The sequence below is a fragment of the Delphinus delphis genome, chromosome 1, assembly GCF_949987515.2.
Source record: "Delphinus delphis chromosome 1, mDelDel1.2, whole genome shotgun sequence".
Classification (NCBI taxonomy): Eukaryota; Metazoa; Chordata; class Mammalia; order Artiodactyla; family Delphinidae; genus Delphinus; species Delphinus delphis.
The window spans coordinates 169,657,145-169,679,859 of NC_082683.1; the positions used below are offsets into that span (position 1 = coordinate 169,657,145).

The following is a 22,715-nucleotide window of genomic DNA, read 5'->3' on the forward strand; positions in this document are numbered from 1 at the left end:
CATGTGTGCAAATAGTAGCTCTAGTGCTTTTTTAAAAAGTGAGTTTTATTGAAGTATAGTTGATTTACAATGTGGTGTTAGTTTCTGGTGCACAGCAAAGTGATTCAGTTACCCATATAAATAATAGTTTGCATCTACTAATCCCAAACTCTGACTCCATCCCTCCCTGCTGCCCCCTGCCCTTCGGCAACCACAACTGTGTTCTCTGTGTCTGTGATCCTGTTTCTGTTTCCTAGATAGGTTCATTTGTGTCGTATTTTAGATTACACATACAACTGACATCATATGATATTTGTCTTTCTCTTTCTGACTTACTTCACTTGTATGATCATCTCTAGGTCCATTCATATTGCTGCAAATGGCATAATTTCATTCTTTTTTTATGGCTGCAACTCTAATACTTTTAGCCATGTGACCTGGAGTGGGTTTGCTACCTCAGTTGCCTCATGTGGAAAGTGGGAAAGAGAACAGCAGTTGCCCCTTAAGGTGAGAATGAAATGCTTGCAGCAGCCTCATTGCTCTCCTGCACCCGGTCATCTTTTTAAAATGCAAGTCAGGTTGTGTCTCCTCTTTGCCCAAAGCCCTCAGTGGCTTCTCCTTCTCACTCAAAGTAAAAGCTGCAAAAGTTTGCAAAAAGTTGCAAAGCCTTTGTGACATGCCAGTTCCCATGACCCCACCAACACCGTTGTCTCCACCTCTTCGTCCCCAGCTGCACTGGCCTCTGCAATTCTCTGAATCACAAAAAGAAGCTTCCTCCCCCAGCAAGGGTGTGTTTGCCATTCCGTCCTCCACAGAGGGATGCATGCCTGCTCTCTCCTCTCCTCTGAGCTCTGCTCAGAGGTCCTATGTCGGGGAGCCTTTCCTTGACAGCCCTGCTTAACATAACTCCTTCCTTTCACCCCTTCTCTGGTGCCTATTTTTTCCCTCTGTTTTGTGGCTATTTCCTCCATTGTGCCACTGTTTTACCACCTGTTGTATTTTTATTTATTTTCTGACCCCCTGCCCTCCTGAATGTAACCCCCCAGAGGACAAGTACTTTGTCTTTTGTTGAATCCCTAATGCCTGGGCACTCCATAAATGGAAGTATTTAGCATAATGCCTGGCACATAGTAAGTCCTGAATAAATTTTACAGATTTTTATCTTCACCATCATTCTTAACAAGAAATAAAGAATGGTAAATTGAGCCCTGACTAGGAAGGATTCCATGAACCTCACAGAGAGAAATCATAAGATCAGAGAAGAGATGATCCCTGCTGAATGTAGATGTAGAAGGGGTGAGATTTGAGTCAGGGAAACCACGAGTTCAGTTCAGGGGGAAGATAGTGAAGGGTGAGATTAGGCAGTAGGACTGGAAATAACAGGTGGAACCCAAAGACATTTCATAGGAACAGTTGGACATAGGAGAAGAGTCAAATATCGCTCCAAAACTTTGATTATATCTTGTTGAGTATTTGATGGGGATGCTCTAGGGAATCCATTGGGATAAGTTAGAGGGGGCAGGGGATGAGGTCAGTTGTAGATATTTTGAGGTGAGTTGCCTGTGGTGTATTTCAATGGGGATGGCTGCAAGGAGTTGGATCTCTAAAAGTCTAACTCTTTTCGGAGAAGTGTATGCTGGTATTCCAGGCTTGTTACACCCATAGAAATGGAGAGCAGGTAGAGGGAAAAGAGGAAAAGCCAAACAGAATTATGGAAAGTATCACGTGGAAAGGATCGACTTGAAACAAGGCAGGAAGACCAAGAGAAAGATGTGTTACAAGTGCCAGAGGGTATGCGGAACATTTCAGGGAGGAGGAGAGGGGCAGAACGGACTAAATTCCTTCCTTGGGAAGAAGGAGCAATCTCTTTTCTTTAGAGACAAGCAGGAAGGTGTTAGGAATTGGTCCTCGTACAGATGAGAAGGAGAAGTAGGTCAAGGGTATCTATACCCAACGTTCTCTATTTCTCAAAAAAAAAAGGGAGGTGAGATCACGTTGGCAAAATAAAATACAGTCAAGCCTAGAAAGGAATTCAGGCAGGGAGACCAACCGTTTGTATATGGAAGGGATGTTTTAGGTCCATAACTTTTTCTGCCCCCAAACAAAGAACATCAAAAATAATGGAATGTCCAATCTGGAGTGTACAGTAGACTAGATCATCTGGTCAATGAACTTTGTTTGGGATAAGGAAACAGCAATTCAGTGACTAGCTCAAGGTTACACAGCTAGTTAATAGATGAGATTGTGCTGAAACCAGTTTTTCTCACTCTTAATCCATACTTCTAGTGAACAGTTTCAAGCTGTGCTTTCCAGAGACTTAATGCCACTTAAACCTAGCTTACATCCTTTTTTATGTGCACCAGCCCTCTTCTGTACACATACACCCTACCCGGCTATCAGTTTTCAATCTCAAAACCACCCTAGGTACATCCTTCTACTTTTCTTTCTTGCCCGAGATGGTCCACCATTGTAGCTTGCAGCACGAGTTGGACTGACCCTCGATGGGCTTTTTTTCCCCCCTGGATATGTTACAGACTGGCTGTCTGGTCATATTCATGAAAAGAGCCAGCATGAAGCTGATGCCATCGTAAGGACAGAAGTCGCCGCCGTATCCCAAAGGCAGAGTTGAACTCGATGCTCCCTGGAGTGTAGCCCTTACGGTTGTCGAATGAACCTCCTTGGTGGACCTTTTCCATTTAACTTGTTGTTTAAAAGGAACTACATAAATGCGTAATTCACAAAAAAGAACGATGTTGGAAATACTGATATATGAAGAAGACCATAGTTTTATGGCTATATGGATTATTACATGCCAAAATGAAAAACACTTTTGAGCTACAGAAGTTTTAGTTATACATGAATATAATTATATCTTCCCTGTCTGCCTTTCAGTGTGTTCATATCTCTAAAAGAGATACTCACGAGCTACACTCTAATTTGTTGAGGTGTGCTTATTTTGAATTGCTGTATTAGTGTTATATTCGGGCAAAAAAAAAAAAAAAGAATGCTAAATATCTAGCCTTTTGTTTTTCTACCACTGAAATGGACGTTAGCATATCTGAGTAGCTTCTGCCCTTTAAATAAGACGCTAAGTACAATGCTCATGGATACACTCTCACACCCCTGCCTTCTCTCATTTTCTTTCAAGATACAGACAATAAAGGAGATGTACACTTGGGTTTCACTGTCTTTTATGAAATCCAACCCATTCTGGAGTGAATGCAGGAGAAGCGCAGGAGGCCACCTTCGTGGGAGCGCCTGCCTTTCCCAAGTGTCTCATCCTCTCTCTGTCATCCCCAGGCGACGTGCCTGCATTTGTGTGTGTAGATTTATAGTTTATCTTTATCTATGGCTTCATCTGTAGGTAGCTATTACAGCTGCCTCGCCTGGATATTGTTTGGGCCTGATAGATCTGTCTGTAGTTCATCAAAGGGGAGCCGAGTGCCTAAAAGCCATCGGGTCCAGCTGAGGATGAAATACGAGCCATCAGCCTTGGTAATGGCTGTAAAATTTCATAATTACACGGCCTTTATTACATTGCATAATGATCCTGAAGCAGTATGGAACAATTAATTAAGATTTTCAACCGTGGCTCTTTCAGAAATTAAAAGGTGCTGGTAGCTGAGAAATGGGGATCTGTCTTGTCCTAAAAGCATTAGGGATGCTTAAGAAATACTTTCCCAGGCACTTCCATTTCTGTGTTAAGAGGAACATCTCCTAGTTAGAGAATTGGCATTAGTCTACCATGCCTGTTATCAAGTTTTTATTCCAACTTCAAAACTGGTATTTTAAAAGGATTGGGAGTAGAAGAGGGCTAAGGGTCTATATCACTCCCCAACTTCCCTTTTCTCTTCTTCGAAGAATTCTATTCAGGCTCCCGCTATAGCCATTCATCACATTTATGGTTGTTCATCTCTACACGTTAAATAAACGCAGGCTCTGAGATAGGGGGTCAGTTAACTGCCTGCTGTAGTGACCAAGGAGTTTCTCTTATACACTCTCTCATATCCTGAGGCATTAAAATTCTTTCAAGAGCTCTACAGTTTTGACAGTCATCCCCAAAGGAAGAGTTTACTGTTTTCATTTATTATCCTGTGAATGCAGCATGTCACATCTCATATATACCTTTTATTTTTTTTTCCATAATCTCATCTTTGCACCCCATAAAGAGTAATTAAATTTGGGGAGGGTCTCTAAGAGCCGCTAGGACTTTGCCATTTTTAAATAATACTAAAAGCTAAAGAAAAATATGTACCATCCATGCACATGGGTATGCGTTTACCCATACAAATTGTGACCGTTTTTACTTTATTTTCCATGTCAAGAAAACTGTGATCGAGATGGCTGCCTACAACCAAATACTAATGAAAACCCAGGGCGAACAAGCCCAGCATTTTTATTATGATGTTTCTAAGCCATATCCCAAGCTTTCATCCATGTATTTGATAGGAAATAGATACGTTCCAAGGAAATGTGATCAATGGTATTGTCAATTTCAATGACAGAAAATTTTAAAAAGAAACCCCCAACATCTTTGTGATTTACACAGAACTCCTGGATATTTGTTCACGTCAAGTATTATTGTTTTTAAATTGGCAATCATCATATAACGTTTTCCGATCTAAATATTTCATGGGAGACTAAAACTTCCCTTGGGCATCCCCAATAATAAACTTTCAGCCGAAAATTTGGAAGGGATTATGTGCTTCAAGGAAGAGCTGTGGCTCAGAGTCAATTCTCTTGTTGAGGCATTTAGTCCCTTAATAGGAATTTTCTGATCTGCTGTCATTCTTGTTCACACACCGAGTGTCACTGCCTCTAAAACACTTGTCATTCTTTAATGGAAACAAAATAGTCATTGCAGCCAGAGCTGCAATGTCATTTCACTACCCCTTGCTGCGTCGGCAATAGTGAAAATGACAGAGCGGCTCTCAGTAGGGGTAATTAAAATGTAAATATTGATATTTTATTATTTGAAATTACTTTCCAGTGCGGCATTTAATATCTCTCCATCTGTGCGGCTCTGTTTAGCGGTCATTTTAGTGCAGCTCTGGGATACCAAGCAGCGGCTCGATCCCCGTTATGTCAAAATGCTTGTTGCTGCTTAATTTTGATATCTAATTAAGTGGAAAAGTACAGTCCACACTGTAATCCATGGCATCTTAACCAGCTGCTTGGGTATATTTAGAATTAATCTCCACTATGGAATCATCCTAATGTATGCAATTAAGAGTCTGCCGATGGCTAATTAGGTGTATTAGAATCAGGCAGCTTTTTTTCTTCCTTTTTTTTTTCCCCCTCTTTCATTTTGGACTGTTGCAGACGTTTAAGAGCCTCTGCCTGCAGAGGTAGCCTTAATGCTACTCAAATGGAGTTAGGAAACGGTGCAACTTCCAACAAGATTCATCCCCGGATGGTAACTCTTATTTAATAACCCTTTGCTTATTTCCTTGAATCAACCTCATACAGGAATTTCTAGGATTTCCTGGATCTATTTGTAGGATCTCAGTGACATGAAAGGGATTGGTCACAGCAAAGAGGAGAGGTGAGATAGTGAATACAAAGATAAATATCCTTCCCAACAGATCAAAGCAGGGAGACTGGGAGGCTGTGCAGTGGGTGCTCTCGTTCATTTCGGGAGGAGAGGAATTACAATGTGAGAGCCTTTTACGGCAGCTACATCTCCCTCCTCCATTCTACTTTTGAATGGAAGAGTGTCTCGAAAGAGTTATTATAGGAGGTGCAGGTTTGCAGGTTTGGTTTGTATATTATGTATTCGTGGTAAATAGGACAGGCAGCATTTCACAACTGATAACAATTCTGCATTCATGTGGTCGAGAAATTCCAAGAGCTGTGTTGTTTCACGTTTTTCGTTTCTTTTTAACTTGGCCAGTTATCCAAATCGGGGCGGGGGGCAGTGTAGAGAGGAAGAAGGGGAGGCAGAGAGGAATCGAAGGGGTTGCCTCTGTTGTCAATGAGAAGATAACTGGTAGCCTCCCCAGTGGATCCTGTACCAAAGCCGTAATGACTTAGCTCGGCTTGAGCCAGCAAACACCAGCCGTGAACTTGGGAGTAAATATTTGTAAACAGATCTTCATTAGCCCCAGAGAAAAATATTGTGAGAGCCTGACTTTAAACCGAACTCTCAGGGCTAGAAATTCAGAGTTGCTGTTTTTCCATGCTGTCCAGAGCACAAATTATGCCCAGGTCTTTAAGCATAGATAGTGAGGATTTCTAATACTATTTGAATGTGGAGTTTCAGGGTCAGGGTGCTATAATTTCACATCTGTGGCATGCATCTCATGGAGAACATATTTCTTCTAAGTTCGTTCGTCAATACATATGACACTTTGTTTTTAATGGCCTGAGCTGTAAATCCTTTAACTTGCGTTTATGCAGAAGACCTCCTGAGTCTGGTTTTTTTTTTTTTTTTTTTCCTGCCTCTCTTCCTTCCAGGGCATATGTTGGAGACACTGAGTTGTAGTATCTTTCTACTTGGGGAAAATCAAGAAAAGCACACCTGAAGGATTTTCTTTTTTTTTCCTTTTTTTCTGCTTCACTTGTAGGTAGTAAATGTGAGAAAAGTGGAGAAATTAATGTTAATTCCACAAACAGCAAGTCTCTCATAATTAGGGCTCTTGTTGGAATTTGTGTTTCTATATCAAGGGACTAATTAGGTATCTTTGAAAAGATTTGAGGGCACGTTGTATAAAATTAATATAGAAATTAGAAGTGATTTTCTCGTAGAGATCCCAGAGAGAATCAATTCTTGGTCCTTTAAGTGAAAGCACACAAGATGATCACAACTCTATTCTTTTATAATTTGGTAGCTGAAATAAAATTTGCAAATTTTTAGGTGAGCTCAGGAAATCACCCAGTTTTTCACAATGCCACCATCATTCTGTGCCTTCACGTGTGTGTAGGCGTGGCCTTCACAAATGGGAAAAAGGTAACAAAAAGACTCCTTTGACTAAATACCCTGAGCCATAAGGCAGCAATTCTGCCTTCATTTATGCAAGCAGGTGCATTGGGAGAAACTTTGAACACTTACCTTTCTTAGATAGGCAGCATTTAATTCAAAATCCGATTAGGGTGGGTTGACCATTTCTCCTTCCCTTCTCATTTTTTCATTTTATTAACTCATTCATATATATACGAACTCTGTGTAGTTTTATATGTATATAGGGTGTATATATATATATGTATATAAAACTGAGTTATTTAATGTATATAAATATATATATATTGATCTACTCTAACAGCTTACTCCTGTTTTATTCAATATGTGGAATATGCTTTTAGATTCTTCAATAGAAGAATATTATGTTATGTCACAGATAACAAAACAAAGTAGCCATGGCTAAGTTGCTATTTATAGATTTCCTTTAATGGTTGAATGTTCCCACGAGGAGCAGTTCATCTTTTTAAAAAAGTTATTACATTCCATGTGGGCAAAAGAAAAACTCACAAAAATTTCTTTTTAATTTAAACTATATTTGGGGGTCAGAAACACAGATTAAACATCAAATATTAGAAATTATAAAGGAAAGTAAAAATGCCAATAATGTGTTGTTTAACAAAAAAAGTTAACCCCAAATTATAGTTGGGATTGTTTTTCCAACAATTCTAAACAGGATTAGAGGCACATCTCTCTCTTGCTAAACTCTGACAAATGACATACTTTATTAATAACTTATTTGTTAGCTTATTAAAACTTTGGATGGTGAAGAAAACATATATTTTGATCTGAAAATTTATGTTACCAAAATTCATCTTGTGTTTCCTCCCATATTTCTATTCTAAATGAAGAATTTTGGTCTCCAAGGGACATAATTTGTGTGCCCATTAATCCAAACTCGCAGCCAAATAGCTACGTACAAAAAATGGTAAAACAAAGTTCATACAAAAATAATGTGAACAGACTACCTGACTTATTAAAAATATTTTTAGCCCCCTGCTTGATTTCCTCAAGGTCCAACTTGATTTTTCTTAACGTACATGATCTTCCTTCACTTGCCCAGATATTTGCACAGGGCTGGTTCTAGCTATTCTTGTTCCTATAGCAGGTGGAAATGGTTCCCCTGCAAAATTATTACATAAGAATGGCTATACAAACCAGTTTGATAAACCTGAAACACGTCTAAATGACATTCAAATTACATTAGCACCTACTTGTACAGACACAGTGAAAGGTCATAACCAACAAGTACCATCTTTGCTGTTTGTAAATGTCTTTTTTTTTTAAAGAATGGTAACATTTTTATTTATTTATTTTTATATTTATTTATGGCTGTGTTGGGGCTTCGTTTCTGCGCGAGGGCTTTCTCTAGTTGTGGCAAGCAGGGGCCACTCTTCATCGCGGTGCGCGGGCCTCTCACTGTCGCGGCCTCTCTTGTTGTGGAGCACGGGCTCCAGACGCGCGCAGGCTCAGTAGTCGTGGCTCACGGGCCTAGTTGCTCCACGGCATGTGGGATCTTCCCGGACCAGGGCTCGAACCCGTGTCCCCTGCATTGGCCGGCGGATTCTCAACCACTGCGCCACTGGGGAAGCCCTGTAAATGTCTAATTTGCTGCTTTAAAGTGGGAAGCCATCTCGCTCCCTCGTTGCTGTCCAATGGCTGTCATGTTGCAGATACCTCTGACAAGTGAGTATTTACTTAGTGAGAACCCATTGTTCTAAAGTGGACTGAAAGGGAGATGCCGCATGTGAATGCATTTTTATTGCATTGCCTTTTCTTTGCTGTTTTTGATTTAGGAAGAGGAAACCCATAATGATTAAAAAAAAATATACAAGATTTCTCAATCTGCTTGCCTTTTTTTTTTTTTTTTTAAGTGTAGAAAGTGTCTTTATCAGTTACTTGGACTTTACCAAAGCTAGATTTGGAGTCTCCTAAGAATTTATATAAAAACTGTAGACATACAGATTTTTATTCCCGCAAGTAGAAAGAAGCAGTGAGCTTTTTCTTTCGTTCCTGACCTAAGTTAGGATTTCAGAGGATTAAAATACTAGCTCCAGATAATAAATTTACACGTTGTCAAAATAATTATACAACTAAGGTAAAGTAGAGGAATTAATTACAGATACTTGTAAATAATAAAAGAAAAAAGTCATGACATCATCACAGAATCTGTTATGAATAGTTGCTTGTAAATATAGGAGGAAGTAGTTAGGCCATATGATTCAAATGTCAACTTTAATTACAAATTAAAAAAGAACTGGCTGAGGTTGAGAAATTTAGGCAGGACTTTACCAGAGTCTAAGTGGCTCCAGAGAAAATCCTATATACTATATAGGCACTTGTAAGCAGAGCTTTTTGTATAACCGGTGCCTTAATAAACGCTTGCTGAATTATGAAAACACATTAGGCAGTTGTCTTGTTAAGCATTCAAATATTTTTGTGGAGAGGGAGAGGGACCTGGTATCTGGAATTTTTATTTCTCTGGAATATTATTGCTAGCCTTCCATTCTTGTTGAAAGCCAGTCCGTGAGCTGTTAAGGAATTTTCTCTCCATCCATTCCTTGGGCACATGTTTATTAAGCACATGCTATGTGGCAGGCAGTGATGGAGGTGCTGGGGATATAGCAGGGAGCAAAGAAGAGGAGGTCTCCACTGTTAAGAGCTCAGAGATCATGGAACACACTGAGAAGGATACAGATATACCTGTTAGGCAGCACATCATCACACCCACTCCTTTACTTGCTTATGTCTTTACCTTGAGCTCCACTATCCTGTTTACAACTTACAACTGTCAGTGCCCCTGGATGCTACACAGGAACACTGATAAGGACAGTAGGGATGGAAAGAAATGTGTGCACTTGATGTCGGAACTACAAAAAGAGAAAACTTGGTGACAGATCCCTGAAAGGCTAGGAGTGAGGCAGCTGGGGGATGGTGATGCTGTTAATCTGGGAAGTAGTGAAGTTGTGGGGTTTCTCGTTGGGGTTGGGAAAATGGGCTCAATTTTCAAGGTGTTAAGCCGTCTACGGAGGACTTCCCAGGGGAGGATTTTTCAGGAAGTATGGCAGGAAAGGGAGAGAAGGGCCACATAGTGAAAGACATTTCATATTGTGCCAGAGAGTTTCAGTTTTGTCCTTCAGAAGTGGAAGCCAGTAAAGCGTTTTGATCAGCGAATAGCATAATTAGATTTCATATTTGAAAGAATGCTTGAATAGCCACAGGTAGGATGGAAAAAGGAAACACCAGACATGAGGATTTTGGTGTCCCTGTATCCCAAAAGGGAAGATGGGGGCCCAAATCAAAACCATGGAGGAAGAAAAGGAGAGAAAGTGTTGGGTACATTTGGGAGGATGTGTCCAACCAAACACCCATCTTTCCTCCTCTGCATTTACATTCACTTTGGTCATTCTTTATGGCGCCTACCTACTTCTCCTCATTGTGCTTTAATCTACTTTTACTAAACTGTAAAGTTATAGAGGGCAGGCATTGTATCATCTCATGGTTCTGAGCACGGTGCTTTACTTATCATAGAGGCACTAAATATCAGTGGTTACAGTGGAACCATTGGAAACCTAAATAACGTAGGGCTAGACCCAAACTTTTGGAAGATTTTTGCCACCTTCGCATTTTACAGATGAGAAGCAGGAATTGGAGAAGTTGAGTCACATGATTAGTTGGTAGCAGAGGTGGCACCCCGTGCTAGGTTGACTTACTCCCAACCCAGTGATGTTCGTGGGAAGTGCTCACCGATACCCACACAGCCTCGTGCTTCATGTAAGTAGCTCTCAGTTTGTTATTCTGAGTCAGACGGCATTGGAGCTGGAAGATCCTTCAGAGATGTTTGGTCCACATTTCACATTTGACAGATGAAGAGTCAGCTGTGGGTCTGTATTTGTTTGCTGGGGCTGCTATAACAAAGTACCACAAACTGGATGGGTGAAACGACTGTCTCACAGTTGTCTTCCAGTTCTGGAGGCTGGAAGTCTGAGATCAAGGTGTCTGGAGGCTGGAAGTCTGAGATCAAGGTGTCTGGAGGGTCGGTTCCTTCTGAGCGCCATGAGGAAGGATCTGTTCCATCCCTCTCTTCTAGCTTCGGGTAGCCTCCAGCATCCCTTGACTTGTAGATGGCGTTCATCCTGTGTATCTTCACATTGTTTTCCCTCTGTTTGTGTCTGTCTCTGAGTCTAAATTTCGCCCTTTTTATGAAGTTACAGTCAGATTAGATTAGGACCCACCCTAATGACCTCATCTTAACTTGATCATCTACAAAGACCCTGTTTCCAAATAAGGTCACATTCACAGTCCTGGGAGTTAGGATTCCAACAGCTTTTGGAGGGCCACAAGTCCGCTTACAGCAGGGACCAAGTTAACACCGTTGGTCGTAGCGAGGGTAGAACCATAACCCAGATCCCCCGACCTCAAGGTCACTGCTCCCCACACCAGCCTCTTCCCTCATCTATCACTCCACAGCAGTAAACCCTTAGCTTTTGGGTACTTGACATTATAAGTCTCCTACATACTCTTCAAAAGTCTGCGGAAATGTCTATCAGCCTTACAGATCCCCAAAGTTCAAGACAGAGTTGATTTGAGTTTATTTTGGAGGTTTGACTTTTACATCAAGAATTAGACCCAATTTGATAAAGACTCCTTGGGAATTTCCTGAAGAGGATGGTGCCTGCACATCTGGTGCCCAGGCTGGACTGATTTTCCTTGGACAACTGGTCCATGCCCTGTAATGCACGATGATGATATTTCTTGACCAGTCCCACTGGGGAAAGCAAGGCAGATTCAAGCACAGTTTCTTTTCTTCCAAATCAGAAATGTTGCTTCAGAATGATGGTTTTCCCTCCTCTGTATCTATCTAATCCCTAAGTGAAACTGACAATACCCTTTTATAAGATTTTTGTTTTAAGAGTCCTATATTATATGGTGCTGCCTTCCTTTTTTCTTCATGGCCCAACAAATTTAAGTCACATCAAAAAGGAGAGTTTTCCAGGCAGAACTTTCTTGTTTTCAACTAGTACAAAAAAAAAAAAAAAAAAAGCTTGTAGGTAAAGAAAGCTATTAGATGTCCCTCCTTGAAAGCAGCTTCTCCATCCTCGCCTCCATGCTCCCCAACAATTTGTCTTTCTTCTTGGTTTAGATGAAAGGAGAGAAGTAAAGTTGAGGCCAGGTCAGAAGGAGTTTGGGAAAGACTGAAGAAATTATTTGCTCCTCTGTAGGCATTCAGAGAGGGTAGGTAAGTGGGACTTGCAAAGAGAAGCTGTACCCTCCCTGTAGATGTTCTCTGTATTCTTATTTTGTATTCTTCTGCCCTCTCTCTGGTCCTTTTTTCAAAGAAGCTTGGCAGTTGTTTAAAACTGCCCACTCACAAAAACAAAGCAACAAAAAATTCCTATCATCATTTTGAGGCTTTCCTATGCTGCCACCTGGGAATATTTTTCCTTAGCTGCTGTTACACTTTTAATGTTTCTAGGAAGCTGGACTGGGAAATAAGAAACAATTGTTTCTTACGAAAGAAAGCATTTCATCAGTGCCATGGGGGTATGGGGGTGTGTTTTCAGTTTCGGTGCCCTTGCAAACTTATTTGGCTGTTCACATAATCAGCATGAGTGGTCAGTGGCCGGTCAAAGCTGTAAGCTCGGTGAACAGTGATAATTGTGCCCTGAACGGGTGGATGCTACCCATCCAATTCTACTCTCTCCTTCTTCAGTTTATCGCAACTATCCAGATCTTATACTAAACTGTATATAGATGGTCATCAGTTCTCCCACATAGATATAGAGTAATTTTTGAATCTGAGTTCTGTCTTTCAGATTTTCACATTTGTCCCATGAAGCCACTATTTTAAAATAATGGCTCCATAAAATCTCTGTGAACCCCACTTGGAGTATGAAAACAGAAGTAAAGAAACAGCTATCTTACGGAATCCACAAATGTTAAAACAAATGATCAAATTGGGAAGAAAGGAGTGATCCCGTTTTTGTCAGTTATTCTTACATGTCACCCAAACCAATTGTTATTGAATCTCAATTATTAATATCTGGGTCAGGCTAACAGGATAAAGGTTCAAAGGGTAGCATTGTATGTATTGTATCTAATGCTTAGGTACTAATATAATAAAGAGATATTATAATATAATAGAGATCATTATTATCATCTTTCATAAAGAAAATGTTTAAAGAAAATGCTGCCGGTAGATCCAGGTGGATATTCCAGCTTTCACTTTGGCACTGGACCATCTGTAGTTGCTTGCCTCTAGCCTCTACTGAGTTCTAGTCCGTGAAGTCCATCTCTATGAAAAAAAAAAAAAAGAGAAAAAAGGTCTTAATTTATATATATTTTACAAGCCCCAGAGCTGTGTGTTTTGTGAGTCATAGAACAAATGATATGTCTCCTGCTATTTGAGAAGAGCGGCTGACTTAAAAAGAGAAAGTTTATCACTAACAAGGCTTATGCATCTGTGCATGTATTGATAACTAAGACCAAATTTTCGTGCTATTGTTATCTCTTCTCCCCTAGTTCCTGTCTACACTAGGTTTATTTATATGGGAGAAGAAGCATCTAGCTGACGCCATGTTGCTCAGTCAGCTTCTCTCAGCGAACTTCGTTTGTCATCTCAGTGAGTCATTATGACAGAATTATAATTTTAGCATGCTATGCTATTTGCTGAAAAGTGTCCATTTTTGGTGGAACAGAGACCCTACAGTTCAAAAAACTGTGGGCGGGCAAATCAATGCCATGATTAAGTGATATTAACAGACACCCTGAAGATTTAAAAGCCTTGTTCTGTTTCAAGGAAGCAGCTGAGAAGAAAATGCCTAGCAGGGGTTAAACCCAAATGCCTTCACGGCAGCCTATTTCTGTCAACACTCTGTTCAGGAAATAAACATTTATGCTTTCTGAAATGAAAGTGTATTTTTGAAGACTAGCCGTCAGATATTTTTTGCCCTTCACACTTTCAAATGCTTAGCCTTTTTTGTAAGTTGACGGCAAAGTGCATCCGTTTGCTGGGCTAAGAAAAAATAAATAAATAAAAGCGGTTGACAAGTGCCGTCGCACCACTGTCAACCTCCGAAGTTTCCGGTAGAAGAAGGAAAGGGGGTTGGCACAAAGCATGGTTTCTTCCAGCCTATTACTCAGGGGTACCTGCCTCTTGAGAAGCTTTCCAATCCTTCCAAATGATGTTATGCCCCAGTGTCGTCTGCTTTATTTGGAGCACACTGTATTGCAGATAAACACGCTATTTAACTGTGGGTTAAGGTAGCGAGTCATTCTGCCTGCAGAATGCCTGAGATACGTTAAAGGGCACTGATCCTAGGATGGAGATGAAGAGAGATCAGGGTTGTCAGCGACATGCATGGAATGGGCTGGAGCTGGGGAAGAAAAAAGGTACCATGATACCAGTGTATTTTAAAAAGCTGTAATATGGCTGAACATTTAAAACTATAACCTGTCACACACCAAAGATTAAGATCCTGGGAGGTACAAAACATGAAGTTCCAATGACACCACTGCAAAGCATGTTCTATTTCACTTCGGAAGGAGGTTTCTCTCCGAAGATAGCTAAAGGTTATAGATGCTGAGGACCTCGAACTTGTAGCCCAAGAGCTATAAAACACCACCCAGTAAAAGCACAAACAAGTAATTATCATTTGGATGCAAGCATACGTGTGCCAATGGAGCCATAGTGTTTTTAGAAAATTCCTTAGACTCAGTTTATTAAAATATACATTTTCATCTAGATCTTGGTCACTTAGGTTGTTATACTTTGCTCAGGACGACTGATAAAATTATCATTTTATCCACGTGTCTTTATGAATGTAAAATAGAACTAGCACTCCTCAAGGCCAGGGAGAAATTTTTTGAGGAATTAAAATATCATCTCGATTAGGTATTCAGCCTCCTTAGTGCTCAGGTGAACACAGCTAGCTCATAACAAGGCTGTTTAACAAGGCTGTTACCCAGGCATTTGGGCCGGACAGCTCTTTGTGACAGTTTCTAGATTGCAGAGGTTTGGGAGGAAAGGGTTAAACTGTTGGAATCCCGCTATTTCTAGACCAAGAAGAGATAAAAAAGGCCAGACTTTTTTATATTGTGTAAAGGATGGGTTGTCTTCTTTTCCCTATGGTTTTGCAAAAATTATACCTCCTCTAATCAGCTTGAAATAGACTTGAGGCAATCCAACAGACCTTTTGTGCTGTATCCATCTTTATGTGCTCCCCAACCTGTCCCCCCCAAAAGGAGAACCTTTTCTTTACCCTTTTCCTTCTTTTTATTTCATTAAGAATTGAAAGGAAAAGTTTGGTTTACATACACTCTCTCTCACACACACACACAGAGCCATCCACCTAGAAGAATCAAATTGCAAGATCAACCTAAAAAAATGAAATGTTATTGTTTTTGCTTAATTAAACCCCCAAGAAATGTGTGAAACATTGTTATGGCTGAAAAATTGTTCATTTGTAAATCACAGGGACAAAGGGGACCCCGTGCAACTTTAAAGTTTCCGTGCGCGTAAATGTCGATAGTGCGCCTTCTCCATCATCAGCACTAAATTCACATTGATGCCTCTTTTCTTCTCCGTATTGATCCTTCCATGAGAACGTAGATTTGTATCTGTTAATTAATGCGTCCTGAAACAGCGTTTGTATTAATCAGGCAGATAAGAAAAATTGGAGGCCTGCATCCTCCTGACAGCCGTAAAAGTGCTGGCCCTGATAAAATCGTGGATGGACCTCAATAAAAAAGTTCCTCCTTCCACTCAATAAACTAATCATCCTGCTTTTAATTATTCGGCAGAAAGATGTGTGGAGATTGGAGAATGTGTAAATCTATTTACTAACAGCAGTGTCTGGGAGGGAGAATAGGGCTGTCACAGGAAGGTGCTGCAGGCTATGCGCTCTGTCCATCTGCTGCAGCAGAAAAACTGCTGCTTGGGAGCAGGAAAAGGAACAAGGAAACGAAGGCAAATGGAAAATACCCATCCCTTTCTGCTCAGAACTTTCTAGATGATTATGTTTTCATCTGCTTCATTTACAAAAGAAATTCCTACTCCATCCCTTTTCTTAGCTTAGATATTTGAATTTGCATGACGTCTTTTTCTTGCGATGGGGGAAGAGAAGAAAAGAGCAATATTGTTTGTTTGTTTTTTGGTTTGTTTGTTGTAAAACAACCTCAAGAGCAAATGGAACCGCACCTACTCAGATTAGATCATTATTATTCTCTTTTGAATCCCTGTTAAAAGTTGTTACATCTCTAATGCCAAGAGGATGTTTATTAATGTAACCTCACATTGCAATGATAAAAAAAAAAAGAATGGAAAAAAAGACATAACCAGTCTGAAAGAAGATCAGTTAAGTAACATGTAAGCGGCTTGATAAAAAAATGAAAGAAATGCTTTTTACACAGGCCCTAAAACCCCTTAAGAAAAGCTTGACTTAATCCCTCTTGATGATTTTATTAAACACTTGTAGTTAATGGTGCCAAATGGCAAACCACTAGTTTTCTCCAGCGGGCCAGGAAATCATTTCCTTTTCTTTACCGTGCTGTAGTTGCTAATATCACAAGTTGCATTATTAATATTTCCTTCCTTCTGTAGAATTATTGGTAGCAGGACCTTAAATCATGGTCCCATTGTCCTCAAAAACCATAGAGATGATTGGTCACCCTTGGAATTCCTGAGCATAACCTTGGAAATGAAAGTGAAGTTTTAAGAACCATTTCTTTTTTTAGGAAAAAGTATGTGGTTGATCATCAGGTTTCTCCACTAAGACTTCCTTTTAGAGTCTGGGTCTAATTCCTCTAAAATTTAAATATATATCTTTACTCCTAAGTAAGTTTAATTGTACTACTTCATCTTTCCCTCTTGAACCACGTTTTCTTTTTAATTTTTTTTTTTTTTGCTTGTGTTTTCTTGAGTTCAGAAGGGACTTTAGACATCTATGCATCAATGCAGACCAGAGTTTTGTAAAGGATTGAAGCAGTCATCCAGGTATTTCAGATAAAAATAATATATCATACAGCTACACTTATGGAATGCATATTAGATATTAGTGTTTTGCTGGGTTTTCTTTTATATTTCCCCAAAACAAAAATTAAGGTACAAGGAAATTGTCTTGCTTGAGGTGAAACAGCCAGTAGCTCAGTGGAGCCAGCATTTAAGTTCAGGATCAGGTTCTGCTCATATTCTGTCCATCACACCTTGTTGCCTCCATATTTAACTTTTTTTAGTAACTGGATCTTAATATCAAGAATAAATTGTGGCTTCTCTATTTGGTGAGGAGGCCAGGCTACAAAAGATTCTACCCTCTTTTATACCAATAATCACCATTTAAAAAAGGAATTCGTGCTAGATATCAGGGGGGCAAAATACCCAGTTAAGAAGGCTCTTTTGGGTGTAAGCATACTCCATACTCACTGTGCTTGTGACTGTTACAGAGAAACGGTTCCAAACTGCACTCTGCTGTGTGGCCTACATTGTTTGTTTTCCTTTATTTGGGGCTTTTGTTTTTTTACTTTCATGGTGTTTATGAGTAGTAGTTTTTAGAGATGAGGTAGTTGAAAGTTTGACTTCCTGTAAGACAGTCATGAAGACTTCCCCTGGAAATCAAGTATATTTCAACATTACACAGTAGTTCCTTCTCAAGTGAAAGAAACAAAACTACTTCTTTTCTATTATATTCCTCTCAGCTGTGTCTATAAGACCTTGAGACAATGCCGACAAGTTGAAGCTGGTTTGTGACTTTTACTTTGCCATTGGCAAAATGATCAGGGGAAATTTTAAGAGTGGCTAATCAAAGCTCAGCATAATTTTGAGCACAGATGCAGAAGACGACTACCGTATGAAACTAGCGTTGTATTATGAAATGATGGCTTTAAAGTAACTCGATCTGCCCATCTTCCCATGCAGGCTTCTCCACGCTGTCCCTGGCGGACCAGATGAGCCTTCTGCAGAGTGCTTGGATGGAAATTTTGATCCTCGGTGTCGTGTACCGATCTCTTTCCTTTGAGGATGAACTTGTCTATGCAGACGATTATATAATGGATGAAGACCAGTCTAAATTAGCAGGCCTTCTTGACCTAAATAATGCTATCCTGCAGCTGGTAAAGAAATACAAGAGCATGAAGCTGGAGAAAGAAGAATTTGTCACCCTCAAAGCAATCGCTCTTGCTAATTCAGGTTGGCATATTGACAATGGCCCGTTGTTGCATTTTCTAATATGTCAGTTTTACCCCTTGCCTTAACTTCTTTCTTCTTCAGGGATTTGCTAGACCCAGTTGTAAATTCTGAGGCAGCAAAATTATAGTCATTGTAGCTTTCTAGTGAAAAGTTAGAAGAAAAGAAATATCAACTTAAAGGGAATTATTTGTATTTTGTTTGTTTATTAAAAGCTGTGACACTTCCACCGCCTAATTCACTTACTAACATGAACCGTGGCACAGCAAAAACTCATGTGCATGTGGTGTAAATGGACACTCAGGACCAAATTAGCTCCTGTGTCTTGTTTGCACAAGTGAAAATAAGTGTGAGTTACAAATACAAATCATTCCCCCGCTCCCCCAAAATGCAAATTTGGTAATTGGAATAATATATGTAGTGTTGCCTTTCACTTTGGTTATCAGAGAATACTCTGTTTTCTTCCATTCTGGAATTCTCTAAAAGTCAAGTTCTGCTGAAGGAGTATTTCCCTCGAGGGTATTACCTATGCAGTAAGGGTTAAGAATTATGAGAATAAATTGGTCTTTACATGAGAACTGAAACGTACTAAAATAGGGAGCAACCTCTGATAAGTAAAAATCGTTGGTGCTTTGTTGTTTTTCCCTTTGTGCCTCTCCTGATGCTTGATTGTGGTCTTAAGTCTCTCTTAGCATTTGCATAAAGTCCAGGATAGATCCCTCCTTAATGACGAGCTGATCTTTAGATACCTGCATGTCAATAACACGCTCTGATGCTATGTACCATTGACAGTCACACCGTGCCCCTCCATCTGCTTTTGTTTTGACCCTATCTTTGAACTTTATCTTGGTTGCCGGCCAGTAGTTTTCCCTTTAATTACAAGAAGGAAACTGTCAATAAAATCTGTTAAATGGGATGCAATGAGTGGCTTGAATGGGCGGACGGCTATTTGTTCAAATTCTGCAGCATTCAAGGTATTGACAGTTTGTTTTCTGGGGCCATATGTGACGATCAATCTCAGACTGGGCTCAGCCGCGCTGAAAAATGAAAAACCAGATTGCTTTTGCTTACTTGTGGATGACGACTTTGTGATTTGGCGTGGTCCTAGTGAGATGAGACCTTCTGCCCAAATTGCCCCCATGAGAGCCAGGGACGCGTGACTGTTTTTAGAAATAATTTTTAATTGATTTTGTAATTAACAGTTCATCTACAATATTGATGCATGAATCCTTGGACTGATATGATAGGAGGGGGATTGTTTTCAACAATGAAGTTGTACTTTCCTATTTGTCTTCATGATGGCATTTAGCATTTCACACTTTTAATGGCGAACGTACCCCTCTTCCTTATAATACCATTCACTTCTCGCTTACTCCCCTGTGAAACTGTAAAATATGATTCTCTGTGACAAATGGCATCGTTGTCACAAACCCTGAGGAACCCCGTGCCCTGCTCTCTGGAAAACCAAAGTGGGAGATGGGATAGAAATTTTCTGAGAATTTATTAGCTTGCATGGACTTCCCATTAGAGCACCTCTCATAATTAGATGAAAGATTTTGCAGTGATGGTTTGGGAAGAATTTTTATTTGGAAACTATATAGTGATTCTAATGTAAAACATTTACTTGGTTAATTATTTTTAAAATGAAGGCAGTGTGTTTTATATCTTTCGTGTCTCAAATTGCTTTTTGTGAATTATTAATTAATCATGAATGCTGAGCAATGCTAAAACTTTATCATCAAAATTGCTAAAATTCTATACTTTTGGATGTTAGATGTATACTTTATGGCTATAGATTATTATTTAGTTTACCCGAATTAATTAGTAGCAGCATTTCTGTTGCTGCTGTTCAGAAGTATAATCATTAATGTTTTTATATAGAGATATTTGTATTCCACATTCTCTGCTGTGAGGCAGAGGAGGTGACCTACTTTCAAGCAATGACGGGTGATTAAAAAGTTTATAGAACTAGTCAGTTTATTTTTCTTGTATTAACAGCCAGAAATAGTCAAACAAACCCTCTCTTTTTTCTAGCATAGTATTCTGTAGCATTTTTTTTCTTAAAAATTTCTCCACCTCACAAAATTCTCCTGTAAGTAATTCTAACATTTTTTCAGCGTCTCAATACCAAGGAAAATTAATTGAATCAGAGTCCATAATAAAGGAGTAACGACGAAGTCCTATAGGGACTATTTTAATGTCTAAATTGTGCTGCCCGTCCTGTGCTGTATAAATATGGCCTTTCTCTCATCCAGCCAGCCTGCAAGCCCCACCATTTTACCTTGGGATAAACCACTCAGAAAGGCATTTTGTTTGAGACTGTCAATATGATGCTATTTTATTCCATTTTTTTACCATTATTTGGAGGACAGCAATAAAGTTGCAGATTCAGTCTTGCCGGGAACCTGTTTTTCTTAAGCTGCTCAAACACAGCAATATGAAAATATTTTAATGCTTTTCGTAAACATACCAAAAAGCTTGTAGATTTTCTTTCAGTATTTAGAAATTTTAGATTAACATAAGAGACTTTGGGCGGAGGAAAAAAAAAAAACCTACTTTAGTGTGATTTATATAAGTACCTCAGCGCTCCCTGTATGGCTGTAGGTGTAAACAACCATTGTCTCATTAATCTAAATTTCAGCTTATTTTAAACATCTGTCTTTATTCAATAATTATAAATGTTGTGCTTATGCTTGGGAAACAGGGAATTGGCTTCCCGATAATGGCTGTCATATTTTTTGTAGCTATGTTTCTGTCACATATGAATTCAGGAATATCTATAACACCAGATAAGCCATTGGAAGTGTATTCCCTATCTTCAGGTATATAGCCAAAAAAAACAATATATCATGAGCTAATACTGTAATTATCACATTCAGATCTTTGAAAACCCTAAATAATTGTTCCACTGATTTTTGAAGGTAAGAAACTAACTGACTCACTTAAACTACACATTCTCTATTTTGGAGTGCCAACAGCCTTTTGAGAAATACTGCATCCCCGATACATCTCTGTGGGACTGAATTTAAAGAGGAAAATCTAGGTCACAATTTTAACATTGTCATTGTAAGGCCCCGGCTTTCCCACACGTACACCAAGAGGTTTAGACTAATCTCTAGAATTCTTTCCATGTGGGGAATTCTATGATTCTAGAATTAATTTTATGTCTTTATGGGAAAATATAGTGAAATATTACTGCCAGCATTTTGGGTAAGATTATAGCACGTGGTTCTGTTCTCTCAATTGGTTCTATTGATTCTTATGTCTAAAATTTGTTTGAAACTATTATCACTGGCCCCAAGGTAATATACTCACCTTTACATAGTGGAAGATGAAAAGCAGTTTAAGATTAAGAATTGCCTTTAGTCCGATCATTCTCTTTGGCTTAAGTCACAAGACCTTCAACTCCATAGCTGCCCCTCACAACCCGACTGCTGCCACCCCAGACCCACCCCCAACCTGGAGCCCTGTGAGCCCAGCCCATGTGAGAATAGATAGAATCTACATATTTAAGTTGAGTTTTCTTTTTACTTCTGCATAGTACCTCTGGAGTAATAGCATCTATTGATATAAAGCTGCAAATAATATTTTGGTCATCAATTTCAAATCATCAGTCATTATGCTCATCTCATGACAGTATTTTGTTCTCAAGGACAAATGGCATATGTGCAGAATGTGGTGTAATTTCAAGGGATTAAATAGTCTATGATTTCTGTTGGGGAGTGGAATGAGGGCCATATTTAATCAGCATATTTGGACCCTCATACAAGTTTGGACTAGTGTTCCTCAATCTTATTTCATTCTCTCTCCTCTTAGGGTAGGCTTTTTCGATACGTTTTTCCTAATAGGTCCCCAATGAAGTATTAATATCACAGATATACAATGCATCTGTTTATGTACTGCGTATATGTGAATTTTACCTAAAAAGAGAGGGTTTTTTCTACTCTCCAATTCCAAATGTCACCTCCTTTGAGAATGCATGGTTTATCCACGTAACTGTTTTCTTCTCTGTAAAATGAGGCAGATGAATTTAATAGCATCTAACATCTCCCAACTGGCCTAAAATTTTAATCTCAGTTACTTTTAAGAGAGGGTGTTGAGTTTGGTCTTATATTTTGCGTGTGGCTTGGTCGTATATTTTGTGTGTGGTGTGTGTGTTTGTGCTAAATTGGTAATATAGAAATATTAACATCTTCACGGATCTAAACAACTAGTATAAAAGTAAAAACACCTCTTCAGTTCTTTAGTATCTACTGGGCCCTCAAACAATTTTACTGAAATTTGGAGTTTGCTGATTTGATACTCAGGAGATAGTTTTAGCTATTGGTCAAGAGATTATCCTTTTTTAGAATCTTTCTGTAGACATTTCTGTTTTAGTTTTTAGCCTCTGCTGTGGAATCTCTTTTGATTTCCACAGCGTGCCTGTTTGGGTAGACATATCCAGTATCATTTTACAGGTAATGGAAGTGAGCTGATAAAGATGTGTGGCTGCTTTGAGGCAGAGGGTTGGGCCCTCAGTCCCTTGCTATCAATAAGCTATTAATATTTCTATGTCACAAATAATGTGTATGCCATGTCTTTAAAAGAGTCAATGAATAA

At 39.4% G+C, this 22,715-nt stretch overlaps 1 protein-coding gene across 3 annotated transcripts in view; it reads left to right on the forward strand.

Annotated features, from left to right (window-relative positions):
- The window catches only part of ESRRG (estrogen related receptor gamma), a 171,634-nt gene that overhangs the window by 141,079 nt on the left and 7,840 nt on the right, over positions 1–22,715 (forward strand). For all 3 annotated transcript variants that reach the window (XM_069540126.1, XM_060011045.2, XM_069540127.1), the window contains one exon: positions 17,850–18,119. In XM_069540126.1, the coding sequence (XP_069396227.1) occupies positions 17,850–18,119 (270 nt within the window). The remainder of the gene's footprint in view (positions 1–17,849; positions 18,120–22,715) is intronic.